The 19,927-nt window shown below is 33.7% G+C and overlaps 1 protein-coding gene across 1 annotated transcript in view; it reads left to right on the top strand.

The window, feature by feature from the left end:
* HFM1 (helicase for meiosis 1) overlaps positions 1 to 19,927 on the top strand; it is an 85,822-nt gene that overhangs the window by 31,464 nt on the left and 34,431 nt on the right. Inside the window, 12 exon segments of the mRNA XM_063105302.1 lie at positions 1,302 to 1,345; positions 1,449 to 1,550; positions 2,183 to 2,328; positions 3,362 to 3,456; positions 4,212 to 4,345; positions 8,086 to 8,133; positions 10,945 to 11,025; positions 13,958 to 14,049; positions 15,456 to 15,562; positions 15,665 to 15,712; positions 18,866 to 18,963; positions 19,046 to 19,177. Of these exon segments, the coding sequence (XP_062961372.1) occupies positions 1,302 to 1,345; positions 1,449 to 1,550; positions 2,183 to 2,328; positions 3,362 to 3,456; positions 4,212 to 4,345; positions 8,086 to 8,133; positions 10,945 to 11,025; positions 13,958 to 14,049; positions 15,456 to 15,562; positions 15,665 to 15,712; positions 18,866 to 18,963; positions 19,046 to 19,177 (1,127 nt within the window).

Raw genomic sequence — 19,927 nt, 5'->3', positions numbered from 1 at the left:
GGGCAGTAGCTCTGCTGTGCTGGGGTTCTTGGTCTCAAGGGTGCTTTGTCAGCCTAGGCACTGGGTGCAACTGCCCTGCTGGGATGCGATTCCCAGTCCTTTGAGCTCAGGTGCCAGAGGTCATGGCTGCTCTGCTGGGCCAGCACTCTGATTGCAGTGGGGCTGGGCACCAGGCTGTTTAGGGGGAAAGGGAGTTATTCGTGGCTGCTCTGCTGAACCTAATTGCTCAGTTGAGGTGGGGGGGGTCTGTGGGGTAGAGCACAGCCACAACTCAACTGAGGAGATGAAGAGCCTGTGAGGCAGCTTGGCCCCAGAGGGTAGGGAGCTACAGCAGTTCAGCTGAGGGATGGTATACTACTGTATGTGAGCATGGTACAATGATGGCAGAGCCTCAGGGATGAAAAGATATAGTGGCTACTGGCTCCCAGAGAAGGACGCACTCTAGCAGTGTTTCTGGTTTCAAGATGGCACTGCGCAGTAGCAACTTGGACCAGAGGGAGTGGGACACATGTGGGCTCCTTCTCTGGAATAGTGCATCTGTGTGTACTCCAGGCACCTCACTAAGCTGGGCTCAGGGCCTGTGAGGACTTCAGGATTCTCCAGTAGCAGAGACTGTAGGTTTCCATGGCAGTGATGGGGGCTGCTTGGTGCCTTCTTCTTACCCTTGGTTCTGAGCTCATTCTAACTGGGAGGATAGGGTGGCAGAGGCAAGGTATTTTCTTCTTTTTTGTATGTTGTGGCCATCCTGAGTTTCTGTGCTCCACAGGGTTTCTGCCACTCCTTGCTGTACTCAGTCACTCTGGTTGAAATGTAGTTTATTTGCTCTTTTGATCTTTTTTTTTTGTGGGGGAGCTAAGTATTAGGCCCCTCTAGTTGGCTGTCTTTCTCCCTCCTAAACTAGTTTTCTTTAAGTGCTATGTCTCAGAGCACAATAAACAACTATATTTTATTTCCAGCTTTTCTGGTTTGCTTACTAGTGATATAGTAGAGTTTTAAAAATTGTATCCCTTACAAATTTTTTTAGGCAAATTATGAGGGTAGACTTTTACATTCAGACCCATGAACATAATCACCATTTACAATGTTTTCCTGTGGAAAAGTGAGTTTTTCAAATGCTTGATTTAAAGTGAGCTTTAATGTTACAGCTGATAAATTAGGAACTTCTGAATATGAAAGTTAGATATTATCTGCTTTTTAAAGGTAGTTTTAAAATAATAAACTATGGCAGAGTTTTCTGATGTTACTGGGTATAATATAATTTAAAATGTTACTCTTAATAATTTTATGGTATTTTTAAATAGGTTACAGACGTGTGCATATTCCATAAGAGATTCAAAACTGAGAGGTAGGTGTAGAGATAATTTTTGAATAGCATTTTCAGATATAGAGAAAAGGAGTTAATTACTGGAGAAATATAAATAGTAAGAGGTGATATATTTCTATTATAGAGATCTTAATACATGGTATTGCTTATCATCATGCTGGTTTGGAGCTATCAGATAGAAAAGTAGTTGAAGGAGCTTTTAATGTTGGAGATCTACCAGTTCTTTGTAAGTAAAATATACCTGTATTTCTTCTGGATGTTATGAAAATACTTTCTTGCGTTACTTAATGATGTGGATATGTTCTGAGAAATGTGTCGTTAGGTGATTTTGTCATTGTACAAACATCATAAAGTGTACTTACACAAACCAAGATGGTATAGCCTACTATACACCTGGGCTATATGGAATAGTCATTAGAATCTTATAGGACCACCTTTGTATATGTGGCCTGTCGTTGACCGCAACATTATGTGGCACATGATTGTATTTTGGAAAAATTATTTTTAAGAGGAAAAAAAGAAAAAGCTAAAGTATTCTGACTTTCTCTGGTTTTCTTTCTAGACTTTAAAGTTATGTAATTACCCGTGCATGTACATGCTACAGTAAATTCTTCCGCAATGTTTAGTTCTTTATCATGGTATTGAACATAGTACAATTTGAAAAGTAAGAATTTAATAGTTTTTTGGTTTTAAGATGTGTTATTATTTTAGGCTTTAATGTTCTTTTTTCTTCCTTCTTTTAAAAATTTCTTATATATGAGTTTTATTGCATTTATAAGACTATGTCTTATAAGAAAATGTCTTCCTGACGCAATAAAGCTATATGGCTTGAACTTACTATACCTTAATCTGATGCAGTTACTACCAGTACCTTAGCTATGGGAGTAAATTTGCCTGCTCACCTAGTAGTTATAAAATCTACAATGCATTATGCTGGAGGAATGTTCGAAGAGTACAGTGAAACAGATATTCTACAGATGATTGGTAGAGCTGGTCGACCGCAAGTAAGTAATAGTAACTTTGCTTTTTGTAACTTGTTTTAAAGACGTGATAAAAACAAAAAAAGTTGTTTTGTATTTCTTGTTAGTGTTTCATAATTAGATTGGGTTTAAAAGAATGTAACTGAAAAACCGACCTTAATGGAGTAAAACAAACTTTGCCGATTGAGACATACTCCCCCCACTCCTGCTAAGCTCCCACTGGTTGATGAAGGGTTGTGTTTTTGAATGGGTATGCTATTAAAGGTCTTTTTGGTTTGGGGTTTTTTGTTTTATTTGGTATTCCTAGTGAGGACGCTATTGGCATTTTGGACAGTTTTTCATTGTGTAAAACTGTCATGTGCATTGTAGAATGTGTAGCATCCGTAGGTCCCAGCAGTAAAAGCCGATAGTCCCCAAGCATTGTGATAATTAAAGGTTAGCCTGTATACATTTCTTTTTTTTTTTTATTGAAACATAGTTGATTATACATATCTGTGGAATACAGAGTTGAATATCAATATTCAACTTTGTGCAATATGCTCAAATCAGGATAATTAGTATATTAAACATCATAACAATGTAATCGTTTTTCCTGGCCCTTTAACAATTTACATTTCTAAACATACCTTGTTCTGACAAATACTTGAATGAAGAAGTCATTCATATAGGTACTAAGGGAACATTCAGGAAGAATATCTTTTCAAAGAATGTCAAAATATTGTTATATAAGTTTATAAGTTATAGAATAAATCAGATTATATGTAAATTACACCAAATCTTACAGCTCTTATCCAGTTACCAAAGTTTGTTTTGATTTTAATATTGACAAAATTATGTCACATTGAAACCAAACTGGTATTTACAACTTTACTCTTGGAAGGTTTTTAAATTATGTTTTCATTTAACGTTCACATTCAGAAGCATTTTTTAGGCCTTTTTGACCTGTTATTTAAGACAAGGGTCCTGTTTTATGTAAAATGAAAATCTTGAGTTGTTGAAGAGGACTGGTACCAAGATGTGCTCTTCTTTACTAAATTTCTCTGTTTTTTTATTTCAGTTTGACACTACAGCTACTGCAGTTATTATGACTCGATTAAGTACAAAAGAGAAGTACATTCAGATGTTAGCTTGTAGTGACACCGTAGAAAGCAGGTAATACAGAAAATAGTTCAGAAAGATAATAATGCTAATATAGCCTATTTTTTTTTCCTTTTAATACATTAAAAGGAAATTGTGGGGATTTTCTAAAGCCATTTTCTTGATACTTTTCAACAATCTAACTAGAAAGTTTGTATCCTTTTAGGGAATTTAATAGTTTTTTTTGTTTTTTTTTAAAGATAATAGTTTTATTCGGTGGTGTTTCTAAGCATTCAGTAGCATGTATCCTCATTATAAAAGGCCTAATTTGTAATAAGGCCTTAGTAATTATTATTATATTATAATTTATACATTAAATTATATAAATTTGTAGTTAACTAATTTATAAGAAGAGGAGAAATATCATTTTCACATCTTTAAAATTTGTTTAATAATAAGAGGGAGAGGCAATCTGAGACCTTTTAAAAAAGCATTTGATGTATTTTCTCTTGGATAAAATGGGTATAATTCACCCTCTCTCTTTTTTTTTAAAGCAATAATCTATCTTCTAGAGCCATGAAGTAGAGAGAAATCTCAAATCGTTTTAAAAGTGAAATGGTCAAGGGTTCAGATCCTCATACCAGCTAGCCACCAAGAGAAAAAAAAATGAAATAACTTTTTAAGATTTTCTTTTATATTTTTGGAAATTAAATTATCTTTCATGAATTATTTAAGTAGCAATGAGTATATTATATATGATTAAAGTTTAAAAAATAAGAGTTACGGTATTGAAGTGCATATTAGTAATGCAGAATTGTTTTTTCCTTTAGTTTGCACAGACATCTTATTGAGCATTTAAATGCAGAGATAGTATTGCATACCATCACAGATGTGAATATTGCTTTGGAATGGATACGATCAACCTTGCTTTATATCAGAGCCCTGAAAAATCCATCTCATTATGGTTTGTTACTTTGACTTGGAAATGTAGTAATCTTTTTAAGCTAGCTAGGCCTGCATTTATACTAATAGGTTACAGACTGGATGACAGAAACTATTAGGTAACAGAAACAAAGGTAACAGCAATCACAAATACTTTTAGAGGCAAGAGTAGACAAAAATGAGAAATACTTACCTGTTTAAATTCTGGTCTTTCAATGAGGTTTGAAATCGTATCATTAAAAATAGACCTAGTACAAAAAAATTAAACTCCAATAAAAGTGACAAAACTGTCTGAAGTTATTTGAAATAAGTGAAAGTTTTAAAAAGTCTTGAATTTTGTCTGTACTTAGTGTTGAACCAGTCTCTGATTCCGAATTTTTGACTGTTCATTTTTCAATTATAAGAAATCAAAGTATATAGTACTACTGTTGCTGCTGGAATTTTCCTCCCACTTCTAAAGCTAACACACAACTGGTTATGTTGCTTCTAGAGGGAATTTTCATGTGGTACAGTTTATAAAATAAAAATACTTGGGGTTGCTGAATATCAAATTAAAAACTTGACTCATTGCAATACTATTTTAATGTACACAGGTTCAAAACTTTCAGATCTCCAAGGATAATATAAGCCTTTATTAAAAGAATATCTATATGATTTAAAAATTTATATTTCAAGTAGGTAATATATTTTTTACTTAGTTCAAAAATAATAAAGTATAAGAATATATATAGTTAAAAGTCTTTCATGCCTATCCCCCATCTACACAGTTGCTCAGTTCCTATGTCTCCCCTTTCCCTTCCGCAGTTCTGTAATCATTGACGTGCTTTTTTTTGTGTAATCTTCCCTTTTTTGCATATAAAAACAAATAGGAAAGTGTAATTTTATTTTTCCACTTTTTATATGAAAATGGTAGTATACTATATTACTTTTCTATTGCTTTGTAACAAATTACCCCAAGACTTAGCATCTTGAAACAACCAGCATTTATTAACTGGCCCAGTTTATGAGGGTGAGGAATCTGGGAGCATCTTGACTAAGTAGTTCTGGGTCAGAGTCTCTCTTAAGGTTGCAACAAGATGTCAGTCAGCTAGGGCTGCAGTTATCTGAAGGCTTTCCTAGGGCTTGAAAATTCACTTTCAAGAAGTGAATTCTAATTCACAGAGATGTTGGTTAGAGGCCTCAGTTTCTTGCTGTTGGCCAGAGGCCTCAGTTTTTTGCCAAGTGGACCTCTCCTCATGACATGGCAGCTGACTCCCCCTAGGAAGAATTATCTGTGATAGAGAGAGAGAGAGAGAGAGAGAGAGAGAGAGGTGAGGTTATTGCGGGGGAGACTAAGTCAGAAGCTGAAGTACCTTTTTATAACCTTGTCTCTGAAGTCACACATTATCACTTGTTCTTTATTCTGTTTTTTAGAAGCAACTCACTAAGTCCTGGCCACACGAAGGCAAGAGGAATTAAGTTTATCTCTTAGAGGGAAGAGTATCAAGGAATTTGTGGGCATATTTTTAAAACCACCATTATTTTACTGTTCTGCACCTTCATTTTTTCTTAATATATCTTGGAAGATTTTTTTACAGCTAAATAATATTCCATTTTATCTGCGTATCATTTATTAAGCAATCCGCAATTGATGGACATTTATGCTTTTTATAATTGTTTGCCATTACAAACCGTGCAGGAAAAAAAACCTGCATTTTTCACATGCGTGAATATATCTATATGATAAATCCCTAGAAATGGAATTGCTGGGTCAAAGATATATGCATTTATAAATTTGATACCTGTTCCTGAATTGCTTCCTTAGTGGCTTACATAGCCACCAGCAGTGTTCAAGCATGCCATATTCTTTCTGTTTCTTCATCCTCATCTTCAGGATGTGTACTTGTGTATTTTTACCAATATTATTTGTGAATAATAATATCTTTTCATGTTTTAATTTGAATTTCTTCTTTCTCATGGTTACTTTATTTTTTGTAGTTACATTTTTTGGTATTGAGGTGTCACATAACAATAAATTGCACAAATCTTAAGTATAAAGGTCAATGAAGTTTTACGTATGTGTATACACATACACACACACAGACACACACACACACACACACACACACACACACACAAAAAAAACCACAGCCCAGATAAAAATGTAGAACATTTCCCTGTCAATATCCGCCCCAAGAAGGAAATGCTATTCTGAATTCTATTTCCATAGGTTAGCTTTATCTATTTTTGAACTTCATATGAATGGAATTATACTCTTTTGTGCCTGGTTTCTTTTGCTCAACGTAGTATCTATGAGATTAATCCATATTATTGGTTGTATTAGTAGTAGTTTGTTCTTTGTTATTATTGTGCAATATCCAGTTGTATAAATACACCACAATTTAATCATGCATTCTCTTGTTGATGGACATATGAATCATTTCCAATTTTTGACTATAATGAATAAAACTACTATGGACATTCTTGCATATTTTTTTTTTTTTAAAGATGACCGGTAAGGGGATCTCAACCCTTGGCTTGTTGTTGTCAGCACCACGCTCAACCAGTGAGCTAACCGGCCATCCCTATATAGGATCCGAACCCGGGGCCTTGGTGTTCTCAGTACCACACTCTCCCGAGTGAGCCACGGGCCAGCCCTTTGCATATGTTTTTTGATGGACATGGGCATTCATTTTTCTTGAGTATATACCTAAATCATAGAGTAGGCCTGCGACCTATGTGTAGCTTTAGTAGATAACCCCAAATATAGTAATTTTCTAAAGCAGTTGAACCAATTTACACTTTCAACAGCAATGTATGAGAATTCTAGTTGTTCTACATCCTTGCCAAAAGGTTTTGTCAGTCTTTTTAATTTTAGCCATTCTTGTATGTGTATAGTGATTTCTTTATTATTTTCTTTTGTGTTTCCCTGATGAGTACTAGCACTAAGGATCTTTTCATATGTTTATTGGCCATTTGGATATCTTGTTTTGTGAAGTGCCCATTTAAGTCATTTACCTATTTTTTAATTGATAAAATGTGTGTATTTTTATTATTAATATATAGGAGTTCTTTATATATTCTGAATAAGAGTCTTTTGTCAAAATGTGTATTCAAGTCTCTTCTATCAGTTTGTGGCTTGACTGTTCATTTTCTTAAGGAATCTTTTGATGAAAGGACATTCGTAATTTTAAATAATGCTGCTATGAACATTGTTATAAATGTCCTTTGATACATATACATATGTACATGTATATCTGTAGGTATATTCCAAGGACTGAAATTATTGTGCTATAGGGTATGTGTAGTTTCAACTTTAGTAAATAGCACAGTTTTCCAAAATGATTGTATTACCAAATACTTTTTCATAGGAACATCCATTTTATAATAAAAATTCATTAGAAAGTATTAACCACTTGATGTTAGAAAATACTAATCACTTGACATTAGAAAATATTAATCACTTGACAGATATTTGCTATGTGTAAAACATTAGGAATTTATTCCACACTATTCTTGTCAAAATAGTATTTCTGGTCCCTACTGTACAATAAAATAAGCAAAAGATAGCCATTTGATATTGAAAATATTTCAAAACAGTTGTCTTCTCTAGATATTTAAGCTTTATTTGAACTTGATAAACTTTTTTTTTCCTGTATAAGATTATGTTAGACTACTCTTCTCTAGTTAACTGTTGTATAAACTGAGCCTATAAAGATGAATTAAATCCATTTTGGTTTTTTTTTTTTTTTTTCTCTTAATAAATTTTCATGACTTATACAGGTTTTTCATCCGGATTGAATAAAGATGGGATTGAAGCAAAATTACAAGGTTAGATGCATTTTCTTCTAAAAAATTATATTCAATAAATTTTAAAGAAAAAGATCAATTGGGAAAGTAAGAATACTCTTTTGTAAATTATTTTTAAAAAGAAACTTGTCTGTATTAAAAAATGTATGAACTATTTTTCACACATAAATAAAGCTTGGCACCTTCAGAATTAATCTATTAATACCGTCAGAATATCTTCCTTTGTATAATATGTTGACTTGGTTTGTTTGCTATTTTTAAAATGACCTTGGTCTTTGAAAATGTTGCCTACAGAAAAAACACTGTTTTTCTTTTCTAGTTTAATTTTAATTGAAAATATAAACCTACCTTGATTATGGGCTTCTTATCCCAATCTGTGCCAATGAGGTATTTCTATCAAGCCCCAGATTTATTATTCAGTTAATCACTTAGTATTTAATTACCTGTCTTTTAAAATATCCAAATATTGTTAAGCATTTATTAGGATTAGAAGTTGCTACCTCTTCATTGTGTTGAGACTCTTCTTTGATTAAATGAAAAAATGTTACACCCACTGAAAATATTTAGCCAATGTTAGTTTATTTTCTACTTGGATACATACGCATGGCAAGTAAAAATGCAGAGATAAGGATGAAGCAGTAAAATTATCTTGCTTAAGAGATAAATATGTTGTTGAAACATGATAAGCAATAGCATATGTTCATAATGCTGCTTTTGAGATATAGATCTATAAAATAGTTGTATCTTCTATTTATTGACCGATTTTGTAATGGAATTTTAAGAATTAAAACATAAAATTTTATTTTTTATTTTATTATTTTATTTTTTTTTTGTGGCTGGTAAGGGGATGGCAACTCTTGGCTTGGTGCCGGCCACACCGCTCTCAGCCAGTGAGCGCACCAGCCATCCCTACATAGGATCTCAACCCGCGGCGGGAGCGCTGCTGCGCTCCCAGCACCACACTCTCCCGAGTGAGCCACGGGGTCGGCCCAAAACATAAAATTTTATACTAGTGATCAAATACACATAGGAAATCAGACAGTCCAAGAGGTAGATGTCTTGCTATGTTATGATACTTTATTGTTTTATCTGCAGTATAATATTACTTTTCCCCTATTTTACATGGCCTGCACCTTCATTTCATTCAGGTCTCTGTTCAAATGTTGACTTCTTAGAGAGGCTTTCCTGTACAATCTTATTTAAATCCACCTTTACTGAGAAGAAGACAAAACGATTTCCATGATGTTGCTATTGTTGTTTTCCTTGTTCTTAGGAAAGGTGATGTGTTTATTTTGAAAATTAGGGTGACCATATTCTTACGCTATATCAGAAATGATATAGCATATATCTGAAATACATATAAGCTTTAGTTAAAAGCTTAATAAACTACTCCATCATTTTCTGGCTTTTTTATCAGCTTTATTTTTCTTCATAGTACCTTTCAGTGCCTGAAACTTTATTACTTACTCGTGTATTGATTGGTTTTTTCAGTAAAATATAAGTTCTGTAGAAGAAGAAACTTGTGGCTCACTGCTGTAAACCTAGAGTTTAGAATAGTGCTTAGCATATAGGACAGTAAGCCTTATTCCTTGACCAATTAACTGACTCAGTAGTGAGTAACGAATAAAATTAGAAAAGACTCTAAAAGCCTTGCATAAGCAATACTTAAAACTGTCAAGCTGCATAAGCAACATTGCTTAAACTAAAGTATTTCCCAAAGAACCTTGCCTTTGAAGGGCTTTTATCTTGTGAGCAGCTACTCTACTTAGGGTTGAACAGGTTGTGGTATTCCACTGTCTCCTTTGAACTGCTTCATATCTCCTGGGCTGTACCATGGGGCAGAGAGAGAACTGTAAGCAGCACGTAACTACCATTGCTCTGATCCCCTTCAATTAGTAAGAATGAAGTAGCATTGCTCCCTATTCAGAGGTGTTCCTTCCAGGTAGCAGTGGTAGTATATTCAGAGAAATGGAAGCAAATACTAAAAGCATTAGCTAAAACAGTTTAAAAAAATTTGCTTACAGAGAAATTGAGCAGAAAGTACACATAGTTCCCATACCTCCCCCCACCGCCCCCTGCCACACACAGTTTCTCCTATTACTAATTTGTTACATTAGTGTGGTGCATTTGTTACAATTGTGAACCAGTACTGATCTATTATTATTAATTCAGTTTTATGTTAGGGTTCCCTCTTTGAGTTGTACAGTTCTATAGGTTTTGCCAAATGTGTAATGTTCTGTATTCACCATTATAGTATAAAACAGTTTGAAGTTATTGCCTCAAGAAAGTGTCAAATGGAGAGGAAAAGAAAGGCTGGTGGTTTTTGGAACAATTTTTGTAGAACTATTTGACTCTATACTTTGTACATAAATATATTTGATAAAAATGTAAAGAAAAAAGAAAAAACCACTGTCATGATGGAGGACAGATAGAAAAGTGGTTACTTACCTGGAGCAAGTTACTTAGCCTCTATTTTTTAGTTTCCTAACTTTATAGGAAGATAATATGAATAACTCCCTTACTGCATTATTTTGAAGATTAAATGAGGCAATGTATATATAACATTTAAAATGCTGCAAGTTTTAAATGTTATTTTGTCACTTATTGTATATTGTATTTATTATTTGTATCGTTATTACTATTAGAAAATCTTTATCATATTAGTTGGCTCTTTTGTTTAAATGAGTTTTTTCTTACTACTTACTTAGGGACTACAATTCTTCCCAGAACGATTACACAGTAACACAACTTTAGCATATTTAATGATAAATTCTGTTTTGTTCTGCTTTCTTATTTTACTAAAATTAAAATGTGTTTTCTATAATTGAACAGAATTATGTTTGAAGAATCTGAATGATTTATCATCCCTGGACTTAATAAAGATGGATGGAGATGTTAATTTCAAGCCAACTGGTAATTTCCTGTCATTGTTAGTAATTTTAACAATTGCTTACTTACGACTAAATTAAAAATTTATTCTACTAAAATTTAGATGATGGTAAAACTAAGTTGTGATCTCAGTTTTCAGCAGGGTATCATTAACTGTAAATTATGATAAATTTACATAAGTCCTATTTATTAAATTATAGAGCTTCTTTTCGACAGGCACAGTATTTGTCTTCACTGATTCTGATGACTTTTAGCAGAGGATTGACATGCTCAAATCTTTGGATTGCTTTAGTCCTGTTATAACTATAATAAATATCCTTTTGCCAATTCTTAAATATTTGAATATTTATTATTTGGATGGTGACTTAGGCTCCTTTAGGAGAAGGAGAGTATTTTTTCCTTCTACTCATCTTAGATATACTGGCTGGGGCCCCTGTAACAAAAGACCGATTAAAAAGAGAAAAACGTACATATTTATCTAATATAAGTTTCATGTGATGTGGGAGCCTACATGAAGACCAAAGAAGTGATTAAACCTGAGTGTTTCTATGCTAGGTTTGATGAAGAGTGGAAAATCATGGAGAAATATGATAGGACAAAGGGGACTGGGGGAAACAACAAGGCCTGTTCATTCAGATTCCTCTCTGTGTCCTTTGTCTTCAGAGACAAAAATGCTCTTTTTCTCCAAGGTATATGGAGGACACCTCTCACATGAAAGTTTTTTGACCTGCTTTAGGGGAAAGTCAGTCCTTGCACATGCCTTTTCTCAAATTCCTTCAGCTTAAGATATTCAGTATGCCACGATGTCATATTTGGGGGTAACATTTCCTGAACCCTGACACTCCTTTCCTCTGTCTCTTTCTGTCTCTTTTGTTTTAGTTCTGTTTAGAGTATAATAGAAAAGGGAAAGAATGTTTTGTAGTTTTTAGTACTACATGATAGAAGTTTTTGGGAAAATATTGACTTCATTGTTTCACTTAATCCTTTCAAGAAAAGGAACTTTACTGTATGAAAATTGAGATATAAAATACCTGCCATATAAAGTACGTATTGAATGATGAATATTCTTATAGTAGCAAATTCAGAATATTTCAAAGTAAAGGCCATAAAATAGGAGAGGGTGGGGTGGGGCGTGGAGGCCATGAGAATTCACCTTTCAGACCTCCTGAGGCAGAACACGCCCTAGGGAGGCTACTCATAAATATTCAGACTGGATTGGGCACCGCCTGCACACTAGGCAGAACAGAAAGGGCAGAGGATGGGGGCAATCAGGTGTTTGCATGTGGGACAGAGAGGAGAATGTCGAGGGCGTTTGCGTCCCTCTCTGGCAGAGATGCCTATGCACTTTAGTGGATACCTTCACTTGGTAGTAAAGCCCTATCACATTCCATTTCTCTGTCTCTCTCTTCCTTTTCTTTTGCCCATCCCATGAAAGATTCTTCTTTCATGCACCAAGAACCTGGGTATGCTGCCCGGTAATACTCCTGCTGTGAAAAGTGTCACTGACTGATGACTCCAGCTTAGAATCCTCGTCATGTTCAGTCATTGGTTGGGAGCATCTCATGAAAGTGTGATCTCAGTGTAAACATGGTCATGGATTCAGAGTACAAACCCCCCAACTCTTATTTTATGGCTTATATTTTGAAATATCCTGAATTTGCTACTATGAGAATATTCATCGTTCAATAGCAATATTGATAGCAAGTTCTTTTTTTATTTTCTCTCTTCATTTGCAAATCTTTGATTTTATGAAGCACTGCATTACCCCCATTTGGCTGAACATATTTACCTAATTGAGAAAATGGCTTTTAAGCTGGCCTGGCTACTCTATCCCTGATAGTTAGTTCTATTTACTGTGCCCTGTCCTTGATGCCTATAACTCTGTTGGAATACTGAAAATCTTCTCATCTTCAGCAAAACCTATAGCATGTACATAAATGTCAGCACTTTTCTTGAGAAGCGGTATGCTATAATTTCTCTTCCCAGCTGTTTTCTGTGTTTTCCCAGAGCTTGAAATTCTTTGGAATGTTTTTAGACAACTTATAATTGAATCCAGTAATCTCTTAAGTGAATTCCATCCCATCAGTTACTCACCATTCCATCCATCTCCCTACCCCCAACCAATCTGCTGTTCTATTTCTAAAGCAATTTATTTTCAAACTCCAATTTAATTAAATATTGCTCAAAAATTTTAAGTGGTCCTCTGTTATTTTACAAATCAAATCCAAAATCCAAACTTCTTTAGTACTATTGTAAGGCTCTTTTAGGGTTTCTGTAGTCTGTCATTTGTAATGTTTTAATAATAAATGTTGGCAACATTTATTAAATGTTAGGCACTATGCTAAGTACTATATGTGTATTTTTTAATTGAGTTTAATCTTCTTCACAACAAACATCTGGGGTAGATACTTTAATGACCTCCACATTACATTAAGAAACAGGTAAAGTAACTTGCACATGATCACCTACCCAACTGATAAGTGGAAGAGCAAGGATTCTAACCAGGTCATTTTGATCCAAACACAATCACTATCGAGGCATACATTTACAGTATTCTAAAGATAGTCTTTTTAACTTTACTCTTTTGATTTTTCCTGAGGTCATGTGGCTTTATTTTCTCTGGCCAAGACATATTTAAAAACTCTGCTTTTTAAACCCACTTTTAAAACTCATTGTCTCTACTATGCTGTCTCACACTGACCATTTTCTTAGATTTAATTTCCTCTGTACTTAAGTTTGTATGTAAATATTATCATTAACTGGATTTTTCCCTCTGGCTGTTTCATATATCTCCTCAGCCAACCTATAAATTCTAGAGATTGTGTCTTCCACATCTTTGGTTGTGTCTTTAGCAACTGGTGTCATTATAGGTACAAAGCAGAGTTAAGGAACTGAGGAAAAAGCAAGTTGTTTCAGCTGATAGGGGGAATGTTTATTTTTTCCTCTTTTCTCACAGAGGCAGGAAGATTGATGGCTTGGTATTATATTGCATTTGAGACTGTGAAGAAGTTTTGTACAATCAGTGGAAAAGAAACTTTATCCGATCTGGTAAATTCATTTTCACTAGAAAGTAAATATGTAATGATATAGTATAAAATAATACTGGAGAAACAACTAATTTGTATAGCTCATATATTTTAAGAATGAATGAGCAGAACAGAAAGCATTTCTAATAATGCTTATGTATTTCCCAGTATACCTCCGAACATGAGATATGGAATATTCCTCTTTAGAATATATGAGCCTCAGTTGTATCTTTTCTCAGAGCTAAGAAAATTTATGTACATACTCAAAGTAGGTATGGTGACTACCTTATAACTTACATGATAATGCTAATTACCTTGGTAGTGGCTACCAAATGTAATATGTGAGAAAGATTCCAAGATGATGTGGCATGATATATTAGGAGAGTCTGCCATGAGTGAAGGACACTGAGTTGCAGTGCATGTGCATCCCCTCTCTGAATCTTTTGTATAAGAATAGCAATAACATAGGAAATAGAATAGTATTGGTGGTAGCCCAGGAAAAAGAACTGATTGTGGAGAAAATGGGAATAATAACAGGTTATGCTAAAATATCAACACTGGGGGCAACTTTGTAGCTGCAGCAGTGAACAGAACCATAGGTCTATTGTTGGTACCTGGTAACTGCATTTACTGGGGACATGAATATGAAACAAGATATTTATAAAAGAAAACATTCTCAAATTTAAACCATTTTTATTTAAAATATCTAAGTTGATTACTTTGATCAGATTATTATACTAAAGATTGTACAATAGAATTTCAGTTATTAAGGAGTCACATGGACAAAAATTGATGAAAAGTAAAAGGTGTGTATTTTCATGAAAATATTATTCTGAAGAAATCAAGAATAGAAAATACCCAGTATTAACATTAATTGATCTTATCTTGAGTTCAGTAAATGTGTAAGAGAATTAGAACAAATGTTAGTTCCATTTTACAGATGTGGGAAACCAAAGTACAGAGAGTGCTTTGCCCAGTCATCTGACAGAACTAGGCTCTAGAATCCAAATTTCTTAATATCTAAAGCATTCTTTCTATTAAATTAGCCTCAATTGGGATAATGATTTGCAAAGTATAGAAGGGTGAATAATAGTAGTGGCAGTAACAAGAGCACCATTTATTAAGTGCTTATTATTATGTGGTCAGCACTGGGATGGATATTTTGAATTTTATCTTGCTAATCTTTATAATCTTATTGGTATAGTCCCAGTATGTAACACAGTGTCTGGCATATAACAGGTGTTTGAAAGCATTTGTTAGTGAATGAATGAATCTTTAAAGAAGCAGGTTTTTAACTCTATTATGTTCTTTAATGAAACTGTGATGGCACAAGTCTGCATGAAAAATAAATAAATTTGGAGAAAGAGGATGAGAGGAAAGAAGTAACAAATGAACTTCATTAAATGGACAAATGCTGAAATTTTATAGGTCACAATGATAGCCAGCTGCAAGGAATTTCGAGATGTACAGTTAAGGATAAATGAAAAGAAAACACTGAATATTTTGAACAAAGATCCAAATCGGGTAACTATCAGGTACAGAAATTATATAAAATTACATATATCTTAAATAATTTTTAAGAGGTTTTATTTTGTTTAAATAATAATAAAAGTTTTGCTATGTGTTTTTATTTACAGATTTCCAATGGAAGGAAGAATTAAAACAAGAGAAATGAAAGTAAATTGGTAAAGATAATTAATTTTGAAATGTCTTAAAAAACTGACTACTGGTTCATGATTCATATTTATAAAGGTTTTCTTTTTTTAGTTTTAAAACATTTTAAATTTGTTTTCTGTAATACAAAAAGTAGCATGTTTATGTAAAATAAGGATTCAAAAGGTAGATGTGAAATTAATTTCCAAGAACTCTCAGTCTTTAATTGAAATTGATGACTTGTGAATTTTTTTTATAAACAAACGTTTATTGAGAGCTTTCTGTTGAGGCAAGGTGGGCAATAGAAAGAAGACACGCTTCTTATGCTTGTCATCACGAGCTTTTGAGTTAGCTTGAATGAGAGCCATGTATATAAAAATAATGGACGGTATGAAAACACATGTAATAAATGTCTATTGAATGTTAGTGGCATTCTAGGAGAGACAAATAGTAAAAGCCAAAACATGAGTGAAGGACTGCATATATGACAGGGGATGACTATTCTGCCAAGAATGGGGAGCTTATGCAGAGGAATAGTAATTGAAAGAGTAAACGTGACTTTTACATAGTATGTAATCATAAATGCAGTGATATTCTTTTCTGCTATGCTAAGTGCTTGGTTTTCTTAGTGTTAGAACCCTTTGATTTAAATGATGCAGTTTAAGGTGAAATGATTTTTTCGTGTAGCTCAATAAAACCAGTTAGCCAAAGCATTTCTTTTTCCTCCTTAGCTAGAAGAGGTCATTCTTTCTTTGGGAATACTTCCTGATATGTTATTGAATTTTATTTCCCAAATACCCTGTAGACTACAAAGCAATCTTCTTGTTATTGTATACAACTCATCAGGCAGATCTATAGCTTATACCACAGAAGCTAATGTTCTATTTCTTAGCTGTATTTCTCTAGAAATTCAAATATCTTAGAGATCATAGAGACCTCTCATTTTACAAATGAAGTAAGTGATGCCCAAATAAATTGTGACTTGGTCAAAGTTACTTTGCTGTATGGGGGAATGATCTAGAACTAGAACCTAGAGCTCCTGATTCTGTCAATGTTTTATTCCATTATACCCTGTTGCATTAATTATTGAATAAAATTAAATCAAGGTACTTTTCTGAAAAGCATCTTCCTAGGAACATTTTATTTGCAATTTCAAATGCTTTCATAAACATTGCCTTAAATTGGGTAATACATTCTTTTGATTGGGGCTGTCAGATTTAAAAGTTGATGACTTTATAATTGTTTTTATACATATAATAATTTAGATTTCCATTATCATTCCCCTCCTTTGTGCATCTTATTTGAGCAAAGCCGAGAAGAGAGAGAGAGTGTGTGTATGGGGGTGGGGGCCTTTTCTTAATCCACAATTTACAGTCTTTTGGTAGGTGTTGAAGGCTAACAGTTACCACTTTTATGATTCTCTCATATCCCTGTTACTTTGCTGAATTTCAGATCCGTTCTTCTCCAAGTAGATGTTAATCCTCTTAGTTTTAAATTTTTATCCTTCAAGTTTCTGCCCTTTTAATTTAAGTCTATTTTTAATCTTCCATAACTTTAATTCCTAGATCGTCCCTCTTTTGCACTAGTTCTCTTTTCTTTAACTCGTAGGATATGTGGTATGGAGCCACCATACTAAGCCCTGGAATGCCTTACTCTGGATTTCTTTTACAGAAGAGAATAAACCATTTGTGTTTAAATAAATATGGTCTGGTCACGGTTGAACTTAATCTTAACTGGATCAGTACCTTATCTTATTTAATCCTTACAATAACCCTGATTCAGTCATTACTTAACTACGATGTAATTTTGCCCTCATTAGTTGAGGAGGCAGACATCCCACCTCAGCTAAGACTGTGAGACTTCTATTTCTACCTAGGACAATCTCAGGAAGGTACGATGACAGGACATCACTGCTTGCCTTATCTTGTGGAAACAGCCAGTCCTGCCATAGTTCTGTATGGAATAATCCCTTTTCTCCCTCCCATCCCTGTTTTATTACTGCTTCTTGTAATAAGGTTTCTGACGGAACTATTATGTTGAAAAGTGTTCTATTTACTTATAGAAGTATTGTTGTTAAATATAAATAAATATTACTTTAAAAGTTTTATTTTTACTCCAGCATTTTTGTATATACCCCACATATGCATATCCCTAGATAATTTCTCGAGGAGTTTTATTTATCTGGCATTTAAAAGCATCCTGTCCACTTTTTCCAACAGTTCCTTCTTTGTTAATAAACCATGTAACTTTAAAACCATTTCTTTAGATGATATAAAATAATTTTCAGAAGCATAAACTATAGCCAGAAGGAACAAGTATTCTTAAGTTTCAGCTATGTACATCAATTCTGAGAAGTGAGTTGATAGCTTCTTTCTATTTTCATATTTCTGCTAAAACTAAATCATGAAATATTACTATTCTACTGTTTTCTCTTTGTGTACCTGTTTTTGGTCTCATCAAGAGACCTCCGAGACAGTAACACACATCTAATAACTTTAGTTAAACCGTGGGTGATTCACATATCAATGTCTGATCAGGTAAGTAAACAGGCAAAACAGGTAGCAAAACACCTGGGTTATAGTAGGCACAATAGACAGTAGCATCCTTTCTTTCTTCTTATAGCCATCCCCTCAAATTTAGTAGCCAAGAAATTGCTGGTTCCAAATAACCAACGAACATGTTGCTGGCCTTCATATGTTGAACAGAATCCTCAGCACCTAAAACTATGTCTGGCATTCAATAGGCATTTAATAAATATTTGTTGATTAAACAAATTTTATTATTTTTATATAATACCTTGAAAAGAAGTAGTAGAGCCCAAAGGACTCTATTGGAGGAGAACATGACAACGATTAAAGTAACATTCTAAATAAAAGTGTCCTGTAAGCATTTAGAATTTATCAGTGTAGAGGTCCTAATGAGTCTTAAGAAGAAAAGTGATTTTTGAGAGAAAGAGAAATTGAATGAATAAAGAAGAGTAAAAGAAATAAGGACTGAACTTTTAGGGGCCGGGAAAAGGAAGTCAACAATGATGCAACAGTAATGATGCAAGATAAAGAATCATGTAGTGTCACAAAAATCAAGGCAGAGATAAATTTTAAGAAGGAATGTTTGTGTTAGTCATGTCCAATACTGTGAGATAGTAACTTTTAAAGGGAAATAATGAAATGTTTTCTTTCCTCCAGTCTTATTCAAGCTCAGCTAGGATGCATCCCCATACAAGATTTTGCTTTGACACAAGATACCTCGAAGATTTTCAGAAATGGCTCACGCATTACAAGATGTATGTTATAGGATTAGTGGATTTTTCAATATTTTTCCAGAAAACTAGTATACTACATTTAATATTGGAAACTTTTTTTTAGGGTTGTCAGATTTTGTGGCTGCCCAAGAAAAGAAGTTTGCTGTGCTATTGAATAGTTTGATCTTAGCTAAGTGTTTTAGGTGTAAACTTTGGGAAAATTCTCTTCATGTATCCAAACAGCTGGAAAAAATTGGTACGTATTGAATACAGGCAGGTGGTTTGGCAATATCTGAAATGTACTTTGTATTTCACTGTTAGGAAAATTATTCTGTGATGATTATAGACCTTTGAGGAAAACACGTGTTTATAGGCCTAAATAAGGTCTTATACTTTACTTTTGAAAATCTGATTTTCATTTGCTCCTGCTTAAAGGATTTCATTTGAAATCAACTGAATAGTGCATGAGAAACCTAATAAAAATTAATATCCTCATTTTAAAAATTTGTTCTTATAAGTGAACTTTTGTTTTAGTAATTAGGTACTTATGTGATGCTCTCTCTTCTACTTTTATAACTAGTATTTTGTTTTAATCTCAATGACAAAGTACAAGTTTAGCAGTCTCAGCCATTCCTAATTAATTACAAAAAACTATGTCACTTATTTATATCTTAACTTTTTCTCTGTTTTCGATAACGATAGGGTGTTAATACTGATCTTCATAGAGATTCGGTAGACGAAAGATTTGTGCCTGATTACTTCCTGTCCTTGGGGACTCTAGTAAGGTGTGCACTGAAAAACTCTAATGGGTGCCATTTGAAAGACTGGGATCTGTGACCCTATTCCTTTTTAGATAGCTAGAATTCTAAAAAGAGAGTTTTCATATGACTGATAGCCTTGTTAGTTTTACAATTTTGTATACATCTTGGGGATGTTAAAAAATTATGTAATGGGTTTTTCGGGATTGTCTTCTTGTTCTTTTGAACAAGTTCTCCAGCTGTTTTGT

This window comes from Cynocephalus volans, chromosome 8, assembly GCF_027409185.1.
Source record: "Cynocephalus volans isolate mCynVol1 chromosome 8, mCynVol1.pri, whole genome shotgun sequence".
NCBI classification, from domain to species: domain Eukaryota; kingdom Metazoa; phylum Chordata; class Mammalia; order Dermoptera; family Cynocephalidae; genus Cynocephalus; species Cynocephalus volans.
Note: the sequence above shows the minus strand (reverse complement) of the source record. Positions and strands in the feature narration are given on the sequence as shown.